The sequence below is a fragment of the Pongo abelii genome, chromosome 19 (genome assembly GCF_028885655.2).
Source record: "Pongo abelii isolate AG06213 chromosome 19, NHGRI_mPonAbe1-v2.0_pri, whole genome shotgun sequence".
Lineage (NCBI taxonomy): Eukaryota > Metazoa > Chordata > Mammalia > Primates > Hominidae > Pongo > Pongo abelii.
The window spans coordinates 74,409,391-74,432,458 of NC_072004.2; the positions used below are offsets into that span (position 1 = coordinate 74,409,391).

At 55.5% G+C, this 23,068-nt stretch overlaps 1 protein-coding gene and 1 long non-coding RNA gene across 10 annotated transcripts in view; one reads left to right on the top strand and one right to left on the bottom strand.

The window, feature by feature from the left end:
- HDAC5 (histone deacetylase 5) overlaps window positions 1-21,740 on the bottom strand; it is a 45,800-nt gene extending 24,060 nt beyond the window's left edge. For 2 of the 9 annotated variants that reach the window (XM_063718222.1, XM_054537063.2), the window contains exons 1-2: window positions 21,584-21,721; window positions 15,559-15,769 (exon numbers count right to left, since the gene is read on the bottom strand). In XM_063718222.1, coding sequence (XP_063574292.1) covers window positions 15,559-15,580 — 22 coding nt within the window. In that variant the 5' untranslated portion in view covers window positions 15,581-15,769; window positions 21,584-21,721. Of the gene's footprint in view, window positions 1-8,780; window positions 8,856-15,558; window positions 15,770-21,332 lie in introns of all 9 variants that reach the window. The other 7 variants (XM_024235132.3, XM_024235133.3, XM_063718221.1 and 4 more) reach the window with 7 other exon arrangements.
- LOC112129651 (uncharacterized) lies at window positions 6,922-17,983 on the top strand. The gene is made up of 5 exons (XR_008515618.2): window positions 6,922-8,361; window positions 8,473-9,642; window positions 13,179-13,333; window positions 13,839-14,060; window positions 17,547-17,983. It is a non-coding gene; the product is annotated as an uncharacterized LOC112129651 (long non-coding RNA).
- Window positions 21,741-23,068: the final 1,328 nt, after the last annotated feature.

A 23,068-nucleotide genomic window follows, 5' to 3' on the forward strand; every position in this document is an offset into this window, starting at 1 on the left:
CTTCTCTCCTTGGGCTAAAATCCCCTCAGGAAGGAAGATCACAGACCAAGTGGTCCTCAGTATTTACAGAAAACAAAGCCTCCTCTCACAACCCCAGAAGGCCCCCGAGGCCAGAATGGTTCCTGTGCTCTAGGAGCACAAACTGTGGACGGGCACTAACAGGCCCAGCACTTAAGGCTGTGTAGGTTGCATATTGCACGTGGGCTCTCATCTAAAGGGGTGAGTTGGGGCTGACATCTAGCCCAAGCTCCAACCGCCAGGCCACACACACTGGCATGAGGACGTATCTACCCAGAAGAAGAGCCACCTTTTTAAAATCTGCACAAAAGAAGCTTTTATGTGGATTAGCAATGTTCCTACCCAGAGACGTGAGTTCAAATTCCAGCTCTCACTTACTCTGTGACCTTGGGCAGGTTCCCTTTTTCTTTTTTTCTGACAGTCTCGCTCTGTTGCTAGGCTGGAGTAGTGCAGTGGTGCGATCTTGGCTCACTGCAACCTCCACCTCCCAGGCTCAAGCGATTCTCCTGCCTCAGCCTCCTGAGTAGCTGGGACTACAGGCACGTGCCACCACACCCAGCTAATTTTTGTATTTTTAGTAGAGACGGAGTTTCACCATGTTGGCCAGGATGGTCTCCGTCTCTTGACCTCGTGATCCGCCTGCCTCGGCCTCCCAAAGTGCTGGGATTACAGGCATGAGCCACCACGCCCGGCCAGGTTCTCTTTTTTTTTTTTGGAGACAGTCTCTCTGTTGCCCAGGCTGGAGTACGGTGGGGTGATCTCGGGTCACTGCAACCTCCGCCTCCCGGGTTCAAGCAATTCTCCTGCCTCAGCCTCCCAAGTAGCTGGGACTACAGGCACGTGCCACCACACCTGGCTAATCGTTTGTATTTTTAGTAGAGACAGGGTTTCACCGTGTTAGCCAGGATGGTCTCTATCTCCCGACCTCAGCTGATCCACCCGCCTCAGCCTCCCAAAGTGCTGGGATTACGGGCTTGAGCTACCGCCTCCGGCCCAGGTTCCCTTTATTTAAGAGACAGTCCTGGGTAACTGGCCTACCCTAGAGGGCAGAATCTCCCACCAGCACCCAGGCCCTCAGGACCTCCCTCACCAGGCTGGGGAGTCAGCAGCTTCTAATTACCTTGTTCTGTCTCTTGGAGATTGGGGAAAGGCTCTTGTTCCTGTCCTGGCCTGAGGGAGTTTGGAAGGAGGCGGAGAACAGCATTTCACACCCTGAGCCCATGACGCTGTGACACCGATGACCCCTCCCCAGCAAGGACAGTTTCCCATGATCTATTTCTGTGCTCTTGTGTGACTAGTGAGGCCAATTTAGGCTCAACAGGTTCTACTACAATTCAGATACTATTTCCACATAGGCAAGCTGGGTCTGACTCTCACCTAGCAATTTTCACAATTCCTTAAGTAACACAAGTGAACACACATCACATAGTGGTTGAGAGCAAGGGCTCTGGAGTGAGAGGACGCTGGGGTTCAATTCAGGCACTCCCCTTCCTAGGGCAAGACACAGGGCACCACCCTGCGCTCCATGCAGGCATCTGTAAACTGGGAGGCAGAACAGCACCCAACACCCAGGGTAGTTAGGCTCGGGAGAATGTACGCGGAGGAGCTTGGCACAGGGCCTGGGAAGATCAAGAGGTGCCAGGCAGGGCTATTATTAAAGGCTTCTAATATTTTTTGTGTCCTGAACTCTTTTGGCAATCTAGTGAAGACTGTGGACCACTTCTCAGAATGGTTGTTTTTTTTTTTTTTTTTGAGACGTGGTTTCGCTTTTGTTGCCCAGGCTGGAGTGCAATGGCACGATCTCAGCTCACTGCAATCTCTGCCTCCCAAGTTCAAGCGATTCTCCTGCCTCAGCCTCCCAATTAGCTGGGATTACAGGCATGCACCACCATGCCCGGATAATTTTGTATTTTTAGTAGAGATGGGGTTTTACCACGTTGGCCAGGCTGGTTTCAAACCCCTGACCTCAGGTGATCCGCCTGCCTCAGCCTCCCAAAGTGCTGGAATTATACACGTGAGCCACCATGACTGGCCTTCTCAGGATGTTTCTAAAGTGCATAAAATTGGCCAGGTGCAGTGGCTCACACCTGTAATCCCAGCACTTTGGGACCCCAAGGTGGGCAGATCACTTGAGGTCAGGAGTTCAAGACCAGCCTGGCCAACGTGGTGAAACTCCGTTAAAAATACAAAAATTACCCAGGCATGGTCTCACATACTCGGGAGACTGAGGCAGGAGAATCGCTTGAACCCAGAGACGGAGGTTGCAGTGAGCTGAGATTGCACTACTGCACTCCAGCCTGGGCAACAGAGCAAGACTCTGTCTCAAAAAAAAATTAAAAAAAAAAATAAAAAATAAAGTGCATAAAATGAAATACTTAAGAATTCCCAAATCTTTTAAGTGGGGCCAACTTCACAGACCACTTGGATTCTAAGGGTGCCAGCCTCAGACTCCCACCAGAGGGAAGTCTTAGCACTCATTTCAGACTGTCTGAATGTCACTCTGTGGTCCTGTCACAAACAAAGCTCTTCTTGTGGGTCCCACACAACACAAACCGGTGCAGCCAGCGGCTGGGTGTCAATGCCAGAGGAGGAATCTCTGAGAGCAGCTTCCTTCCCACTCCCGCACTTCCAGGCCATCTCACCTGCCTCGCTACCTCCAGGAAGGGCCACTCTGTGCTCTGTGGCTCAGGCCACAGTTGCGGGATCCCTTTTGTCCCTCAAAAACATTACTTAGCACAGATGAGCACAAGTTTCGGGCCTTGCTCTCAGGGCCCCCAGCTGCAAGCAGTCCAAAATTCTTCCCTGGGCTCCAACCTCACTGAGCCCCACTGCAGGTGACACCTGTCTCCCCAGTTGTATTCCACATCCTCCTGGGTTGAGGACATGGGAGGCCCTAAGCCCCTCTTCCCACAAAGCAGACGCAATGTGAAACTGACCTCAGAGACCCTTAGAGTGTCAGGGAAGGAAGGGCCTGAAGATCAGCAACTCAATTCCCCCAGTTTTCAGAGGAGGAAAGTGAGGCCAGAGAAGGAAGAGACTTGTCCAAGGTCACCTGGAAAGGAGATGGAGGACCCAGGGCTTAATCCCAGCTCTTCTGGCTCTCTGTCTGCTCTCCACTAAAAAACAGAAGGGGAAACACTAAGGCCCGGTCTCAAACTGAATGAGAGATGCAACAAGGGGCCAAACTCTGTATTAAGGATCCAGAGGTCTAGACAAGGGCACCTGGTTGATCCCAGAACATCAGAGCCCAGGAGTGCAGGGGAGAATGGGATCAAGGGCAGGGAACCCCCAGAAACCTTGAGGCAGACTGTGACTCTGAAGGACCTTAAGCTCGGGATGCAGAGCCCTGATGGAAGGCACAAAGCATCTCTCACTGGTGCAGACAGAGTTAGTAGTTGATCCTGGGATGCTCTCTGGAGGAGAAGTAGACTCACATTTCCCAGTCCAGCCATTTCTGGCATATACCTGGGTACAAAGCTACAGGCAAGTAAAGGCACACTAACCATTCAAAGTCTGCAGCTGTTGCTAGGACTGTTTGCTCCACACCTGGGGTGGAATGGCAGGGGCTCCAGAGCGGATCTGCCTCCACTCCCCAAGCACAGCACAGCCCTGGGTGTCCAGCAGGGCACCCTGCCCACCTGGCTGCTTGCCATAATCCCCCATTCCACTGGGCTTTAGACACCTGCTCCCTGGCGGCTGGAAACATCCTCCCTCCTGACTGACAGGAGGCTGGGAGTTGGATTCACCTCTCTCTGGGGCGACAGCCTCCCTCCTCCTGTATAGGCCCTTCTCCCAGGAGTCCCAAGACCCACCAAGGCCTTCCAGGGATGCTGATGACATCCACTGGCTGACTGCTGGGCCCTGTGACCCATGTCCACACAGCTCTTACTCCAAGGATGGGCTCAGTCTACTCGCATCAGAATCACCTGAGACATGAGTTTAAATCATTGGTTCCTGGGCTGCCCTACAGAATCCAAACCTTTGTTGCGGGGGCAGGGTGTCAAGGCCTGAGAATCTGCATTTTAATACATTCCCTTGGTAATTCTGATGTGACCAAAAGTTTGAGAACCACTGCCTCACAGTGTCCCCAGGCTGCCTGCTGCCAACCTGACAGCTGTTACAGCTGTGTGTGGACACAGTTAATCCGATTTCCTGTCTGGCAGCTGTGTGGCAGGGAATGGACAGCTGAGGGTCTCAAAAACAAGAACAGGGGATGAGGCAGGGGGAGGGGGACACAGGAGGTTGTATGGGGGCTGGTGTTCAACTTTATTCCTGAGCCCCCTTCTCTCCTTGGGCTAAAATCCCCTCAGGAAGGAAGATCACAGACCAAGTGGTCCTCAGTATTTACAGAAAACAAAGCCTCCTCTCACAACCCCAGGAGGCCCCCGAGGCCAGAATGGCTCCTGTGCTCTAGGAGCACAAACTGTGGATGCGCACTGATAGGCCCGGCACATAAGGCTGTGTAGATTGCATATTGCGCATGGGCTCTCATCTAAAGGGGTGAGTTGGGGCTGACATCTAGCGCAAGCTCCAATCGCCAGGCCATGCACACTGGCATGAGGACGTATCTACCCAGAAGAAGGGCCACCTTTTTAAAATCTGCACAAAAGAAGCTTTTTTTTTTTTTTTGAGGCGGAGTCTCGCTCTTGTTGCCCAGGCTGGAGTGCAATGGTGCAATCTCGGCTCACCGCAACCTCTGCCTCCCGGGTTCAAGCGATTCTCCTGCCTCAGCCTCCCAAGTAGCTAGGATTACAGGCATGCGCCACCACGTCCGGCTAATTTTTTGTATTTTTAGTAGAGACGGGGTTTCTCCATGTTGGTCAGGCTGGTCTCAAACTCCCAACCTCATGTCATCCGCCCACCTCGGCCTCCCAAAGTGCTGGGATTCCAGGTGTGAGCCACCAAGCCCAGCCAAAAGCAGCTTTTATGTGGATTAGCAATGGTCCTACCCAGAGACCTGAGTTCAAATTCCAGCTCTCACTTACTCTGTGACCTTGGGCAGGTTCCCTTTTTTTAAGAGATAGGGTCTTGTTATAGCGCCCAGGCTGGAATGCAGTGATCACGGCTCATTGCAGCCTCAAACTCCTGGGCTCAAGCAATCCTCCTGCCTCAGCCTCCTGAGTAGCTAGAACTACAGGTGCATGCTACCATGCCTGGTTAATTTTTTTTTTTATCATTTTTTTTATAGAGACAGGGTCTGGCTATGCTGCGCAGGCTGGTCTCAAACTCCTGGCCTGAAGTGATCTTCCTCCCTCAGGCTTCCAAAGTGCTGGGATTACAGGTATGAGCCACCATGTCCAGTAAGTTCCTTAACCTCTCTGAGCCTTCTCAATTGTACACCACAGCTATCAATACTTTCCTAAAAGAGATATGGCAAGGGCCGGGCGTGGTGGCTCACGCCTGTAATCCCAACACTGTGGGGAGGCTGAGGCAGGCGGATCATGAGGACAGGAGTTCGAGACCAGCCTGGCCAACACAGTGAAAACCCGTCTCTACTAAAAATACAAAAATTAGCCAGGCACAGTGGCGTGTGCCTGTAGTCCCAGCTACTCCGGAGGCTGAGGCAGGAGAATCGCTTGAACCCAGGAGGTGGAGGCTGTGGTGACCCGAGATCATGCCACTGTACTCCAGCCTGGGCAAAAGAGGGAGACTCTGTATCAAAAAAAAAAAAAGGTCGGGAAAGTACCTGATAGCCTTGTCACTTAGTGCATTATAATAGTTCCACTCTCACCCCTGAGTCTTGCACTTCTTACCCTCCCGGCACTACATACACACAGCCAAACCCAGAAAGACCGAAGAGCACGAACAAGAATATCCAGGGAAAGCCCTAAGACCAAACCTGGACCCCATGGCACTTCCCAGTGTCCATAGCATTCCTTCCTGGCACAAGCAGGATTCATACCCTCCCTCCATGGGAAAAGCAGACTCTTCCTCCATGCCATCTCATAAAGTCCTGAGTATTGTCTGGGCATCAGCTCCACCCAGTACAGGACAAAGGGGAATCCAGGGCCCACATAAGGGAGGCAGAGAATTCCCCACCTCTGTGTCCTTGAGAATCCCATACTAGAGTTCAAACTCCCAGGCTCCCCAAGCCAGAACCAAGCTTGGATGATGGTGGTGCCCAGTGTGCACTGGGGGACTGTGGTAGGGTGGCCAGGCAGAGACCCCATCCATCAAGGGAGACCTCTGATCGCTAAGAGCAGGTACTGAGATCTGCCCCACTCTTTAAGAAAGAACAGCAGAGTGCCCCTGTCCTTCGGTAGGCTAAGGCTCTGTCTCACCCGCTGGGGTGACTCACTAAAGCTGTCTCTATTCACCCAGAGGTCCAAGCCCCAGAATAGAGCCCAGGAATCCTGCCAGCAATTCTGGACTCCAGCCCTCCCCATGCGACATTCATTCATCCATGTGCCAGGCACTGTGCTAGGTGCTGGGCAATGGCAACAACCAAGACAGCCCAGAGAGCAAAGGCTGTCCCTAAAATAGGGTTCTAAAGATGCTGCTGGAGGTGGCAGGCAGGCACCACCCTCGAAAGACCCTTGCCCCAACCCCTTGGGCTTGGGAGACCTGCACAACTCACACTGTCCAAAGAAGCTTCCCTGGACACCTGCTTTTTCAGCCATAGGATCTTGCATCCTGTCTGGAGACCGATCAAGAGATGGGGAGAGGGGGTGGGGAGGGAAACACCAAGCTGCCTGGGCCCTCATGGCCGTGTTTATCCGGGGTGGATTTTTTTTAACCCAAAGGTTAAAGTGTTTCTATTTGAAACATCTATTTACATTCCAGAGTCCAAAAAAAAAAAAAAAAAAAAAAAAAAAACAACAAGGCTGCCGAGCTCCAGGCCTATATCTGTCCCTAGCCGCGTCACAGACACAGCATCAGAGCTGCGCAGGGGGAACATTCTTAGCCCTCTCCCCGAGCCGCTGAGGTGACTCACGCCTCCCTCCTGCCAGCATGGACCAAGCCACCACTCTGAAGGCCAGCCAGCGTTGGGGGTGGAGTGGGGAGACAGGGATCTGGAGAGAGGGGCTGCCTGGGAGTCCATGCAGGGGCAGCCAGGCTTAGGGAGGAGATGAGAGCAGGGTCCCAGCCTGCAAGGTTTCTGGGGTACAATCTGAAAGCAGGTGAATGAACAAGCTGAGGAGGAAACTTCCGGCCAACTGCTGGCTGCTGCTGGTAGCAAGGAACAGAGGCGACAGGGCAGGATGGGTGGACCTGATAAGCCAGATAGCGTGGAGCTGTCCCAAGCAGATGCTCTGTGATTATTCTGCCTTCCAAGAGACCACCTTGAGTCCCAGAGGCCATGGGCTAGGGGCCAGCAGGCAGGGTCTTTAGCTGGACCTGTGGACTCCAGACCAGGATAAGAACCAGCCCTCTGGGTTTATTCCTCATCCCAGGGACCTGTGTAGGTGGCCCCCAGGCATATGCCCCTACCTCAGGGGACTACGTGGGTATCTTGTAGAGCCGGTCCCCAAGGTTACGCCCCCATCTCCGCCCCAGCCTACAGGGCTAGCCCCGGGGTAATGCCCCTATCCCCGGGGCCTGCATGGATACCCTGCAGGGCTAGTCTTCAGGGTCCTGCCCCTACATGAGAACACTGCATGGGCATCCCTGCCTGGGCAGATGATAGGCCATGTTCCAAAGATTTTTCGAATCTTCCCAAAACATTCATGCTCTGACACATTCAAGTCCCACTGCAACCTTATCCCTGGGCAGCTCAGAGCCAAATCACAGGCACCTGCAGAGGCATACAGTTCCCACTTTCCAGTTTAAAGCTTGGGATGCACACCCACATATCCAGAGGCAAGGACTCCCCATTCACACGCACACACACAGACACCCACACTTGAGTGCCAAGCCACTGCCAGGAGGGGCTGAGCAGGCATGGGTCCAGCAGGCCCCTCCCTGGAGGAAGCATCTTGTGGTGCCGGCCTGGTGGGGAGGCTGTGCCAGGAAGGCTTGATGCTGCCAACAGGTTCCTGGGAGTGAAGGAAGGAGTGGCCCAGCTCTGGGGGACCCCACCCCTAGCCAAGAGCCAAAAAAGTTCCTGCTGAGAAGATGGCAGGATTAGGGGGTCCCGAAGCCCATCTGAGCCAGAGTAACACCTCTTCATCCTCATGAGATGGGAATCAACCTAGACCTGGGGAGAGGAGCACCATCGGGAGCCAGCTAGGGGCTAAGGCAGCCAAGCCCCTCAATATCTGAGCTGCCAGCCTCTGCCTAACTCCATCACGACTGCACCAAGCCTCCCCAAGTGTCTGATTCTCAAGAGACTCCTGGCTGGGGACTTGCGGAAGTCACTGTACTCGATCCTGTAGCCCCAAGAACCAAGCCAGAGGAGCTGGGGTAACCTTTATTCTTGTGGACACCCAGCTACACCTTCTTCCCTTGCCCAAATTTGGGGAGCGGGCAGCATGGAGGCGGGTCACTGACCCACTTCCTCCCCTCTGACCACAGTGCCAACTAGGCCAGGATCCTCCAGTAACCCCCAGCCCCCAGCAGCGGATGCCGACCCTGCCAGAGACTGAAGGGACTGGAAGAGATGCAGCAGAATACAGCTGAGGGGAACAGGGGAGCAGCAGGCTCTGGGCAGGGAGGGCAGGGGCCTCTGTGAGCAGGGATCCCCCAGCCCCATGTATTCTCAACAAAACTCTCAAGACAGATCTATGCAAGACCCTATCTGTGCAAGGCTCAGGGACAGATGCTCAGCCCAGGGACAAGGATGCCCGATGACAGAGGGCAGGCAGGGACATCAAGGCACTTACCTGTCACAGGGATGCTGTGCAGAGAAGTCCGCGGCAGGATTTCCAAGGATGGTTCCCGGCCTGACATCCCATCTGCTGAGAAACAGGATTCTGTCTCATAGATGGTCTGCAGCATCTCCACGAGCCCCTGAGCCTTGGGCACCAGCAGCATGCCAGGGAGGGGGCCGCCAGAGGCGGGGAGCAGGCCGAAGGGAAGGTGGTCGGGCAGCCCGCACTGCGCAGGTTCCCTCAGGCCACTGCCGATGGGACCCACACTGTGGGGAAGTGCCTCATCCGGCCTGGGCACTCCTGGCGGCAGGAGGGGCAGGGAGGCCCTAGAGCTGCAGGCCCAGCTCTGCTCTAGAGGGGCATCTGACCACCAGCCTCTCCCTGGTTCCTGAGAGCTGGGGTATGGCTGAGCACTTGGGACAGGAAGGGGAGCTCAGCGGGCAGGCGGGCTCTGTGTTCCCTCCCAACCCTGGGTGACAGCTCTGGGCCCGGCTCCCTGCTCCTCCTTCCCGAATGAGCCGCCGCCGGCAGCTGGCAGGAGACTGAAATAGCAGTTGGGGGAGGGCCCTGTCTATAAATAGGTGGAGCATGCTCAGGGAGCTGCGGGCCGGCTGCCAGGAGGCCCCATGGGGGGGGAGGCGGTTCTACCCCAGGAGGAAGCGCCAGGCGAGGGGGATGGGAACAGGGGAGGGCCTGCACTCAGGGCCAAGGCCACAGCGCTGGGTGGCCAGAGGCTGGGCTGGGGAAGGGCGCCGGCCGGGGTACCCATGCATCTGGGAGCAGCTCTGGCTGCTACTCTTGACAAGCAAGCCAGGGGATGGAGACCAAGAAGCCAGACTCAAGCCTCCGTCTTTCTTCTTGCCTTCCAGAACAGGTAAAGGAATCGGAAGGGTCTAGGAGAGGCTGGCACACAGGCACCTTCTCTGGAGTTCTAATAGCCCCATGGAGGTTTGCTTAACTTCTGCCCTCCCACAGAGTTGAGAGGTGCCTCCCCACCCCTTCAACCAGCAGAAAGACCCCTAAACACCTGCTAAATGGCAGCTCCCTCCCGCTCATTCTGGAATGTCGCCTCCAGAGGCTGCTCAGCCTCAGCTTCTTTCTAGGGTGTAGGGATACTCCTCCTGGGCAGACAGGTGTCCCCTGGTCCCCTTTCCTCACCCCAATCCAGGAAAGGGGACGAGGGAACATCTGCTAATTCTCAGAGCACAGGTAGCTCCTCCATGGCAATGTGCCAAGTACAGTGCTAAGAACATCATATACATCATCTCATTCATTCTATGCGGTGACCTTGGGAGAGAGGCACAGATGGGAAAACTGAGGCACAGGGAGATGAAGTTACTCACCCTAGGTCATAAAGCTGCTTACATGGCAGGGCTGGAATGTCTGAGGCTCAAGTCTGAGCTCTAACCACCACACTCCACTGCCTCTCATTTCCCAGGGTTTCTATTAACAGGTACAATGACCCCGGTGCTCAAGTAGGAAGAGACTTGAGGTTGGAACCTCGCTAAGGAGAGTCAAGAGTTTTTCAGCATCCAGCCATTACCCACCAGCCAGCCTCAGGCCTGGCAGCACAGCCCCTGCTCCCTGGGTCCTGGGGCTGGTGCACCATGAGGACCAGTGCCACTCCCCCGCCCTCCCCACCGCTGGCCTGCCCCTGCTCCTCAGGTTGTGCCTCCCACTGGTACAAAGATCCCACTTGGCCCCCTGACCTCACTAGAGCCTTTTAATAGCCTGGTTATTCCTGTGTCTATATCCCCCTCCCCCTTCTTGATGTCACAGTTGCTATTTTGGAGCCCCCTCCTTGACCCCCACTCCAGGCATGGAGCCAGGGACACCTGTCCTCTCTCTGGACTGGATGACCTCACCCTCTTGTTGGGAGCCCAGGAGGAGCTGGCCAACCAAGGACACAGTGGCTGTGGCTCCTGGAGCCCAATTTCCCAGCCAGCTTCTGCCAGTCAGGGATGGCAAAGGGGTCTCCTGCCCTTAGGCTGGGAGTGGGAGGATTAGGGGGACCACACCTATTGGCAGAGGCAGGCTTTCCCAGGCCCTAGACTAGCAAGATGTATATGTTGCCAGGGGCTACCCAGTGGTGGACCAGGAAAGAAACAGGGGTCTGGAGTTGCAGCTTCTAAACCAGGGCAGATTCTAGAAAAAGGGCAATGGAACAGTACTCCCTCAGAGGCCTAGCGCTGGTGGACATTCAGGGTATGGCTGGGGATCTCGTTCACCACCCCTTGCCCCAACCTCATCCTGGCCAACCAGGCCCTCTCAAGAGGAAGGGAAGGGAAGGTCTCCATCAGTGGGGCAATGGGCAGCAGATTCAAGGGAGCCCAGAAAGCCAAGAGCAGCAACCCCTCCCAGCCCAGGACTCCACCCACCCACACTAGGAGTAACCAGAAGGGCTGGCTAGCCCTGTCCCAGCTCTCTCTGCCTGCCCCAGGCATAGGAGAGTGTGGCAGGAGAGCCTTGTTGTAAAGAAGAGGAAGTCGTTAGTTACCAGGACTCAAAAGCAGGGCCCCCAGAACCTGGAGCACCTAGACATTGAAGGAAAGAGGACTTCCTGCTTAGGGAAGATAGTAGCACCCAGGACAGGGACACCCAGAGGTGGCTGGAGCTGGGAGCTGGGGAGCCAGCTCCCACCACCATTACAGCCTCCAAGAAGTAGGAAGCAAAGTGTCAGACACAGTCAGAAAATCCTCAGTGCAATTCCCAGAACCCTCCAAGGCACTAAGAGAGGAAGTCTGGGATGGGGACAAATGTCTTTTTTTCTTCTGAGATTCAGGTGATACAAGGTCCTCCTAATGTCTAACTTCAATCCTTCATGCTTTAGCCCCCCTCCTTGCAGTTCACTTCTCTTTTCCATTCTCTCCCAACCAGCACACCCATGTATCATCCCACAAACCTTATGGAGCACCCACCAAGCATGGGGTACATGAGCTTCACATGTAGCCAAGACAGCCAGGACTGTCTTCCCCAGACTCACTCTGCCCCTCCCTCAAAGGCTGCACTCTGACCTCCTAGCCCTCTGAATCTGAAGGAGGAAAGAGCCTAACCCTGGCTCCAGGTTCCCTTTCCTGAGCCCAAAGACTGTGGGGATGGGGGGACCTTGGCCAAAGGGAAGAAAGCAAGGTCTGCTTAGTGCACAGTGAAAAAGCCAAGGGCTAGCCCAGGAGCACCCTGGATGAAGTGTGAGATGCCAGCTTCCCTGAGACCCAGACGTCAGGCCTGCCGGCCCTCCTGTTCTTTCCTGCCCTTCGAGCCCAGTCGTGCCGGAGCCCATCAGCATGGCCTGGGAGCTGCCATGTGCCAGGCCCCATGCTAGGTGTTGGCTGAACCCTCTCATTTGAAGCCAAGTCCAGGAAAAATGTGAACACCTACTTTGGCATCTTCTACTTCCCCTCAGGGTTGACCCTGCCTTCTCTGGCCATTCCATTCTAAGCCTTCAATCTCTTTGGAATGATAGAGCAGGGAAGAGGAGGGGAGAAGCAGGTCCCGCTCTGCAGTGAACACAGAGGTGTGCCAGGGGGCATCTCAGTAGAGAAGGGAGGCCAGCAGTCTACTTCCCAGACCCCAGACCCATGCCAGGATTGACCCACTTTCTCACTGCCTGCCTTCCCTGGGGGCTCTGAAGGAGGCAGAGCCCAAGGCTGGAAGGCAGGACGCCGAGGTTCCTGGCTCCACCCCGCACCCATGCCCCAGTTTCTCTGGTCACCCAGAGAGCGGGGTGGGGGGGCTGCTGCCCTCCATCCTGGAAAAGGGAAAGAGAGAAAGTGTGAGGGTTCTGGGAGGTGCTGGGCAGGCAGGTGTTGTCATGAAGCTTGTCTCCCTCCCACACTGGGGAGAAGGATCCTGGCCACCTCCTCCATGGCCCCGCTGCCACCCAGACTGGCTTGCACAGTGGGCCTCACTCTTGCCTGCTCTTCTGGGCAATGGCACAGAGAAGAGGGTACAACCAGAGGTGGCCTGGGTCCCAGGCCCCTGGGCAGCTCCTCCAACCTGGTTGGGCCAAGTCTGAGCTGAGGGAAAATTCTGTCAGCCTTTCAGCCCCACTGAGGAGAACATGCAGACGCAAACAGTTCCAGAAAAATAAAGAAAGCCTTAATCCTCAAGCCCCCTTTTGCCTGAAGAAAAGGCAGAGATCAGGGAATGGTTTCAGGGAAGCAGGCAACCCCATCAATAGCCTCTGCCTGTGATTCCAAGACTGCAAAAGAGGTAAATAAAGTCAAAGGCTGGTAGGCAGCCCAAGCCAGAGGGAAGTCATCAGCTCCCACCTCCCTGGGCAGTGGGCCCCAGAAGGAAATCACTCACAGTCTCCACCTGCTGCCCCTCACCAAAACAGTCTCTCTTGCTAACATGTTCACTGTGAGGACCAGGGACAGTCCATCTCATATTTTCTTCTGTCTTCCACAGGTTGAGCCTATTGGTGATACTCAGTGAGGACTTGCCAAACTGAAAAGCTCCTACGCTGAGAGGACTTGAAGGGAACCAGAAGCTCTGCCCCTTACAAAGCCTGCTGTTCTGTACTCTGGGGAAAGAGGAGCAAGTGTCAGGGAAGTGAGGAGAAGGTGGGAAGCGCTCAGGGGCTGCAGCAGACCCTGGGGACTAACCATTTCCTTCCTTCCCACCTCTTATCTCCTGCCCCATGGCCCATACCTTTCCTTCTTGGGGCTCTCTGCAGGGTGTCTACGGGGAAGTGGACACCCGCGTGCTCTGGCTTCAATCGGTGGTTTCATTTTACTTCCGCCGAGTTCCAAGGCATGTGGTTTCCAGGCTTCTGCCAGGCGCTGGGCACCCCAGCCCTAGCCCAGATGCCAGCCCAAGCTCTGGTAATAGCAGACGCTAGGCCCCTCAGAAAGGAAGAGCTGGGGGGAGGCTGACTATCTCCCTGGCCCGGGGCAGCTGGAACCCCACAACTGGGAAAGCCAGGCCAGAACCCCAGGAACACTCTGCAGGAAGGGCCTCAAGCAAACATCCCCAAGCAGTGGTCCCAGTTCCAAAGCCTCTCAACAATCCTAAAATGAGGTTCCCAATCCCTGGCCCCCTCCTTTTTTCCCTCTTTCCCCAACACAGAGAAGACAGCATCTCCCCCTGCTGGGGGGAGCTGGAAAGCCAGCCAGGAGGCGGGGCCCATTCCACGGGCCCACTCAGGATGCCCCTCCTGGCCAGGGCTCAGCAGTGGCTCTCAAGCTGCCAGCCTCCTGCATTGGTGGACACGTCCAGCTCCTCCGACACTCCTGTCAGCTCCCGCAGAGGTAGCTGCAAGGGAAACTCGGATAGCCAGCGTCTGGAAAGGTAACCCAATAACTTCATCTATCCTGGGTTGATTATCACATTTCCCTGCAAGGGAAAGAAACCCCAAAGCTGGGAAGAATCCTTTCCAAGCCACCAACAGATGCCTCTAGGCAGCTTCAATTCCCTTGGCCAAGAGTTAGACCCCAGCCCCATGGGAAGCAGGAACTGCAGATGGCTCCTGGACAGGTCAGCGTCACAACTCAGAGGAAAGAAGCAGCTGGCACTACTGCCCGACAAGGCTGAGCTTGCTGGGGTAGTGTCCAGCCAAGATGCAAGAGGGACAGATGAGGACCCAGGCCTCTCCTTTCCCTTTGCCATCCAGCCTCAGAGGGGCAAGCAAGAGGGCAGAGCTGGGCAGCCCACCCGTCCCAGCCCCTAGGGGCTGAATGAGGGCAAGGGCAGAGGCAGGAATATCTGAAGGAGACCAGCAAACCCTGCAGAAAGGATGATGGGGAAGAAAATGTGGGGTGGTCTGGATTCCTCCCTGATGCTGCTTCTGTACAATCCTGCAAATGGGTATTCATCCTAGGCCCTAACTGCCCTATCTCTAAAAGGAGAAATATCCACCCACCCCTACATAAAAAAGATGAGGAGTATGATGGGCGGTGGAGAGCTAAAGTTGAGCAAGATGGACCTTTAACACTGTGCGGAAGGAGACACCCGAGGAGGAGGAGATGACAGCCACTACTCTGACCACATTGCCCCAGGACCCTCCTGGGAAACTGCTGAGGGTCCAGCTCAGGCCACTAGAACACAGCCTCACAGGCACACATCCAGACCCAGCTGCACATCAAGCTGCCTAGACTCCCCCCAATAGACTATTTCTGGCAGCACTGGACAGGGTTCTAGGAACAGAGAGGAACAGGAAATCTCAGAGTAAAAGACCCCAGATTAGCAATCTACCATATGAAGGGCCCAAGAGGAAGAGAGGCAGTCTACCTGGACTCAGAGGAGAGCCGAGACTCCTCTACACACGTCACCCCATTCCCACCCAACGCCACGCACCCGCACACGGAAGTTAAGGCCCAGTGCCCTTATAAACCTCCACTAAGAAAAAAGTATGGAACACGAACGTTCCACTAAGTAAAGAAGCCACCAGCACAAAAAGGAAGCTGAGCATTCTGCTATAGTAAAGAAATTCCTCCAACATCATCCCAGACTGCCCAGAGAGATTAAGGGATACACACTCCCCCCTCAGGCCCGCCTGTCTTGGCTAGCAGGGGAAGGCGGAGCTGGAGCTGAACACCCCTAAGTTGAGAGGGCAAGCATGGGGGGCAGAGTAGGACCCATTGCCTTCCCAGGACCAGACCGGACCATCGATCCCTCGATTCCCAGGTCTACCTCATGGGCCCTTTCTTGTAACACTTCTCCACTCCTTACCCCCTCATGCCCTTATAGCTCAGACAGTAAAGGTCAGCTGGCCTGGAAGGGAAACCCACACAGCCCACTGCATCCAAAGCTACCCCAGGGTGCTCTTCTCCAACCTCCCAGCTCTTACCCGACTCGTTGGGAGAGTTCATGCCGGCTCTGGGCCTGCAGGAAGCTGGCGTTGGGGGCTGGGACGGGAGGGGGTGGAGCTGCGGTGATGTCAAGAGAGACAGACGATAACAGACAGACGGACGGGACGGGAGCCCGGGGCCGCCGTGCCTCTAATGCCCATCAGAGGCCATCCTTCGGGGCGAGGCAGTCAGGCACTCAGAACGGCATCCCTGGGGAGAGATGGAGCAGGGTTAGAGGCCCCTAACTCAGAAATCTGAGAGTCGAAGGAGACCTTGGAGCTCGTCAGTTTGTACCTGGGGATGAGGGATGAGAGGGAGGGATACCTGCCCACAGCCACAGTAGAAATCAGCAGAACTGGATAGACCCTGGTTTCTTATCTTACTAACTGATGAGGCTCCCAGAGCCCAAGGGATAGGAAATGGCTATGGTGGCCAAACCCAACAGACCCCTTTTCAGGTGACTGTCTACTGCCAGGTGGGGAGACCCTATAGACTCCCAACAGTGCCTGCCATGGGACTAGGTGTGCACCAAAGCAGAAAGTGCACGGAGGCTTCTGATCTCTATCCATAGCAGTGGGGAGATGCAGGGCTGATCTAGAGTCCCTGGAGGAAGTGAAGGGAGAAACTGGTATCCTAGCCTCCATAGCCTAAGCTGGGACTTCTAGGGGTCTTCTCCCGACTTTCTGATCCTTGTGCCACCCAGCTCTGGAAATATGGATGTGCTTCTGTTTTGGTCTCCCCCAATTCAACAACAGACCAGGACAAGAGCTTCTCTTTCCAGGAATTAAGAAAGTCAAAGACCTCTCCATCCCAAATCTAGTACCCTTGGCCTGGCAGGTGCAGGGCCCAAGCCCAGCACTTTGTGTATATTGTACAGGTTATGCTCTGTGAAAGGAGGTCTGGCCCAGGGAGATATGAAATCCAGCCTGTGCCCTGCCTGCCAAGCCATGGCCTGACATGCTGAGTCCACCCAAAACAAGGGACGATTTTTTCCCAGTTTGTACAAAAGCAACAAAAGGCCCAGCAGTAGCCCTGCTGAGGCCAGTATAGTAAAGGAGGAGGTATCACAGGACCACGGCTTTGCCAACCCATGCCCACTTCTCCAGTTCTCCCCCACAGTTAGTCCTCAAGCCTCAGACACTATGCATACAGCTACCTGGCCCATCCCTAAACAGCCCACGATCCACCCCAGACATGATCTCATTCATTTGCTTCCAAATGAAGGCAGGCCCTCCAATACCCAATGAAAACAAGGTAGCAGGAAACCATCAAAGAAGGCTGTGAGCTGCTTCGAGTTTAAGCCCTAACTCTGCTCCCCAAGCCTCGAACCAGCAATCAGCTCTGCCCCCCTAGACAGCCCCACCTCCTGGCACGATTAATTCTCAGTAAGCCTCACATTCTCATCAGATTCCCAAGGGTGGGGTTCATTTGGAGCCCAGAAGCCAGAAGCCAGCTATGGCAGAAACACAAGAACGTAAACACACATGCGCATGCACGCACGCACACACGAGACCTTGAGGTCCCAGGCTTGCTGCTGGGACCACAGGGCTTGGACTCTATGGCTGGAGAAAGGTGCACTCAGATTGGGGGGCAGAGTTGAAGGGGCTAAATTGCTCCTGACAGGCACAGGTATGGGATTAAGACAAAAAAGGCTGCGCAGGCAGGGCTGAGGCCAAGCTCAGGAATGTGGCAGGTAGGGCTGCTGGTGCTCTGGCAGGGCCCACGTGGGCAGGCAGTTCAGCCTGTGCCCACACCAAGGCTGGCACTCAGTCCTGCTCACACCCTTTCCCGTGGGCTGGGGAACACAGGTTCAGAAATTCCCACGATTCCCAGCAGCCTGAGTAGCCCTGTCCATCTCCACAGTGAGAGGCACCTCCACAGCAAGGTGCTCAGAAGGGGCACAGCCCCAGTGGCACAGAAACCAGGTTAAGGTTAGCCCCTAGCCCCCATCATCCTAACCCACCCACTCTCTCTCTGAGTCTTAAAGGTGCTGATCCTCACTCCTGAGGCAGAAGAGGAAGGGAGCAGCTCCTTTAACTCATGGTGGGCTCGGGACTCAGCTACGTCTTCTCCTCCCCGTCCTAGGGCCCCTGGGCCCTGTTCACCTGTAAAGAGTGTCTGCCAACACCCCCATCAAGTCTCCCAAGTGAACCAGAGCCACAGGCTGAGCCTCCCTGAGAAACAAAGCAGTGTTCACAGTCTGATCGGGACAAGCACAGATTCCAGTCTGGGGTGGGGCATGAAGGGGAGAAGGGGAGCCTGATGTTTAAAACCTGAGCTGTTTGTTCTCACACCTGCCAGAGAAATCTGTTGGGTCTCAGTGGGCAGTCAGGGACCAGGAGCTGTGTCCCAGATGACCTAACACTTGGATGCCAAACCAGGGAGCAGCCCAACTTCCAGGACATCATAAGTAGACAGACCCCCTGCCCACCCCACTACCTCACACCAACTCTTTCTTCCAGACAGACCCCTACCCCACTCCAGTCTCCAAAACCACCTCCCACATCCAGCCAAGACAGCCGGACAAGGATGAATGAAGGAAACGGGCTGCATCTCACCCTACAAGCTCGGGGCTGAGCCTGGGGAAGTAGGGTGGAAACCCCAAACTCTGTCAAAGGGTGGGAGGAGAAGGGCAGACGGGTGGGAGGAGAAGGGCAGACAAGTGAGGGGCACATGGTACAAAGCAATGCTCCAAAGGCCATAGGTTCACAATGTTACCCTGTAGAGATCTTGTTCCTCAAACAACTCCCTCAAAATTCCTGGGGAGTCAGGTGTCCCTTGAAGACCTTCTCTGGATCCTGGAGTCCAGTACCACCATGCAACCCCCTCCCAACACACCTGCTCTGGCCCCAGGCCAGGGTACCCCCTAGGTCATAGGTGACAGGGTCAAGCAGTGTGAACCAAGTCTTGGGAGTCTGAGATTGTTCCACTCTACCCCGACAGCTTCATCAAAAAGTTACAAACCGGCCAGGCGCGGTGGCTCACGCCTGTAATCCCAGCACTTTGAGAGGCCAAGGCGGGCAGATCACCTGAGGTCAGGAGTTTCAGACCAGCCTGATCAACATGGAGAAACCCTGTCTCTACTAAAAAAATACAAAACTGGCGGGGTGTGGTGGCGCATGCCTATAATCACAGCTACTCGGGAGGCTGAGGCAGGAGAATCACTCGAACCCTGGAGACAGAGGTTGCGGTGAGCCAAGACTGTGCCATTGCACTCCAGCCTGGGCAATAAGAGAGAATCTCCGTCTCAAAAAAAAAAAAAAAAAAAGGTTACAAGCCAAGACATCCCACCTAAAGATCAAAGGCACTGGGGACTTATCTTGACCCCTCCTGACCATGGCCACAGCCTGCCACTTTCCTCAGCCTCTGAGAGCTTCTGCTGCCTAGTGCCTCCCCCAAGCTAGGCCAACAGAAGCCCGGAAGGATCAGAGCCATGAAGGGTGGCTGACTTGGATGTCCAGGCCCCAAACCAGGGAAAGGGGGAGGGTGACAGAAAAGGAAAAAAGGCACCAGGCTGACAAATTCATTTTTGCAATCGGCCCATTTCTGTTTGTCTGCTCAGACGCAGCTCCAGGCATCTGCACAAGCCAGATGGAGGAGGCTGCTATTTCTAGAAAAAAAAAAAAGGGGGGGGGGGTGAGAGGGGAGGAAGGGAGGAGGCGGAGGCAGAGGGCAGAAGACGGGGTCTGTTGCCCTAAAACCTCAGGTAGAATGATACCCTCTTCCCAGGACTACCAGACAGGGTCCCCATTCAAGAAAGGGCTGGGGCTGGGCCTGGGGTGAGGTGGGATGGGGAAGAAGAAAGGCAGAGAAAGTTTAATTAGCTAAAGTCGGCTACAATAGACCCCCTCACAGGCTACATCAGGTTTTCATTCATGAGCAAGCTACAGTGCTCCAAAAATGCCAAGAACCACCCCCCCCTTGCTGTCTCCCCCTTCCCCCCCTACCGCCACCAACAGGAGTGCGTCCTCTAGCAGGCTGGCTGAGCCTGATGCTGTGTTCCAGACATCCCTCCTCAAAGGGATGTGAGTAGGAAGAATTAATTATTAAAGAGCAGCTGGTACTTCAGCACCGACTGCACTACCCCCAGCTCCTATAGCTGATCCCCCCTCCCCCACTATGCGGGAACACAAATGACCCCCGCCCAACATTCCCAGGCCCCATTTCTAAACACACAGTTAAGATGCCACCCCTAGGGAAGGGAAAGCAAACCTTTGTCTCTGCAGCTACTTGGGGTGGGTGGGGCATGTGAAACTGCTGCCCCCCTCCAAATTACATGATCCAGCCAAAGTAGGAGGATATATTGGAGAAGAAGGGGAGGCTGGCACAGAACTAACATTTCCTCCATCCTTGCCCCCAAGTAACCCACACTTGAGATCTGTCTCTCTGGTCTCTGGCATGCCCACATTCCCAGGACAGAGTGGAGATACTGGGGGCCCATTTCTCTAACTCAGAGAGACCCCTACTGCTTTGTCAAGAAAGCCCAGATCCAAGTTCAAGTGAAGAGAGGGCAAAGAGAGGAGTCAAGAAAAGAGGAAGGAGACAAACCAAGATCTCCCCAAGCTTTGTGTTTAGGGAGGGAGAGGAAGGAGGGAAGACTGGAATGAAGAAGCAGACAGCCCCCAACATGGCTCATCCACCATCCAGCCCAGCCAGCCTAGCCCAGCCCAGCCCAGCCCAGCATCTCAACAGCCAGCATAGGCTCAGGGTGCCTAGGACTGGGGAGACTGAAGACCATGCCTGCCTGCCTACATCCTCTGAACCTAAGAGGAAGCCGAAGGCAGGACCCAGACCCAGACTGCAATCCTGCAAGGCAATCTGGCTAGGGGTCCCTCTGACCAAGACTCCTGGATCTCACCCTCCCCCCCACCTCCTTTTGTTCCCATAATCTGGCTCCATCCTTCCCTCCCAGTTGGACACTGAACCCAATCACCACCACCTCCCCAAGCTCCAAATCTAATCCCAGACCCCAAAAGCATGGTGGTCACTGATAGAGTGATGGGTCCCTTTTGCACCCTCCTAAAAAGCAACTGCAGCTGTTACCTTTCCTCTTTACGGACACACCTCATCTCAGAAGGGGTATCAGCCAGGGGTATCAAGTGGTCATCTCCTCTCCCAAAGGAAGCACCCAAGCTCCCCACTTCAACAGCCCCCACCAGGCTCCCAGATTAATTACTTACACCCAGCCAGTTCTCATCTTCCCCAGGGCCCCAGGGAAGGGTGGGGTGGAGAAGCTGACTCCCCCAAGTTAATAAGGCACTGGTAGTGCCCCCGCTTCCATGAGATACAGACCCAGGATGAAAAAAGGGGGGCATCCACCCAAGACAAGAACGGGTTGGTGGGGAGCTCCATTTCATCTCCCAGCTCTCGCATCCTGGCTCCAGGGTGTCAGACAGGAGAAGAGGGTGGCAACAAACGCAGTAACGCCTCACGGGAGACGGGGTGAGAATAATGGGAGAGAGAAGTAAGGTGGACTCCGCAGTCCCCCACCTCAAGCACATAAGTCAAGGACATAAAATCAAGGATGCGTTCGTAGCTATGGGGAGAAGCGCTCTGGGTGGGAAGAAGCGCTCTGGGTGGGCAGCACCCCTCACCTCAGAGTACCAAGAAAGGGGTGTCCAGCGAAGAGGGGTCTGCATAGAATCCGGGTGCAGGACTCAAATGGCTCTGCAACGCAACATGCGCCGCCAGGGAAGGGGCAAATCAGACAACCCTGGCCGGTCTCCGAGCCATTTGGGGGCGCAGGGCGCGGGAAGGCGGGCCCCTCCCTTACCTGTAGGGAAGGCGCCCCTGTCTGGGAGGGGCATGAAGGGGCGCGCGCAGCAACCCCGATGTCCCGCTCACGGGCTGCCGATGCTCCCGGGGGCGCCGGCTGGCTCCCAGGGCCGGGAGGAAGGAAGGGGGGCGCGGAGCGCGGCGCGCGCGCGCGGGTAGCCCGCGGACAGAGACAGCAGGAGGAGGGGGCGCCGCCTCGCGTCCCGGGGGCCGGGGAAGATGGGATCTGGGCCGGGGCGGCGCGCTCACCCGCTGCGGCTCGAGCTCCGGCTTCGCGGGCGGCGGCGGCAGCAGCGGCGGCGGCAGCGGCGGCAGCACCTCCTCGACGGCTCCTCCATCTTTGCGGCGGCTCCTCCGGCTCCGCTCGCCGCCGCCACCAACAACAACATTCGGAGACGTCACTCCCGTCACGTGACCCGACCCGGAGCTAAAAATAGACCCAGACCCCCCCCAACCCCCCCGCCTTCCCCATGCCCGCAGCCACCAGCAACCCCTCCCCTGCCTCTCGGCCCTCCCCGCCGGGCGGGGCCAGCGACGCCACCGTGACAGCTCCTTAAAGGGCCAGTGCCCAGCATAGGGTTGGGCCGAGACGGGGTGGAAGGGAAGGAATCGGAACCCAGCGAGCAGGAGTGGAAGGATCGCTGCAGGGGCCGAGTATGGATGCTGGGGCTCAACCTTTGGAATGTAAAAGTTTCCTCCTTGCGCTCCCCGGACTTCCTTTTCAAACCGTGGATGGTGCAATCGTCGCTTGCCTAAGCTGCTCCCCTAACACGCCCTCCCGCGGTCGGGGAGGGGACCTGGGGATAGATTCCCAGGGGCTGGGAGGGCCACCGCAGCCTCTGCAGCGGGGCCTGGCTGGGGGTGGATGGTTCGGACAGGTCTCGAACTCACCAGCTCTGACCGCACACACTGCATCCGTGCCAGGGAAAGAAAAGCCTGGGAAAGGCCAGGGTATGGCTGTAACACTCCAAAGCCTTCAAAAGGGCAGACCAGCAGACCAGAAGCCGGAAAGACTTCCCTGACTTTGGTGCCATCCACGCTACATCTCCTCTTGGTACACAGTATGAACATGTTTAATTAGACCTAGACAATTTGTCAATGACCCAGCAATTCCACTAACAAAAATGTATTCCAAATAAATAAACGTTGTTATGTTAAAAAATGAACATGAGATTGTTTGTAATGATGTGAAAAGTTGAAAACAACCTAAATATCCATCGATAGGGAATTGGCAAGCAAAGCAGGAGACATTCATTCAGTAAAATATTATCCAGACATTAAAAGTTTTATAGGAGACCGGGCATGGTGGCTCACACCTGTAATCCCAGCACTTTGGGAGGCCGAGGCAGACGGATCACCTGAGGTCAAGAGTTTGAGACCAGCCTGGCCAATATGGTAAAACCCCGTCTCTACTAAAAATACAAAAAATTAGCCGGGCATGGTGGCAGGCGCCTGTAATCCCACCTACTCAGGAGGCTGAGGCAGTAGAATTCCTTGAACCTGGGAGGCGGAGGTTGCAGTGAGCCAAGATCGTGCCATTGCACTCCAGCCTGGGCAACAAGAGTGAAACTCTGCCTCAAAAAAAAAAAGGTTTTAAAGGGGCCAGGCGCATTGGCTCATGCCTGTCATCAATCCCAGCACTTTGGAGGCCGAGGCGGGAGGATTGCTTGAGCCCAGTTCAAGACCAGCCTGCGTAACATGGCGAGACACTGTCTGTATTTTAAAAAAGAAGAG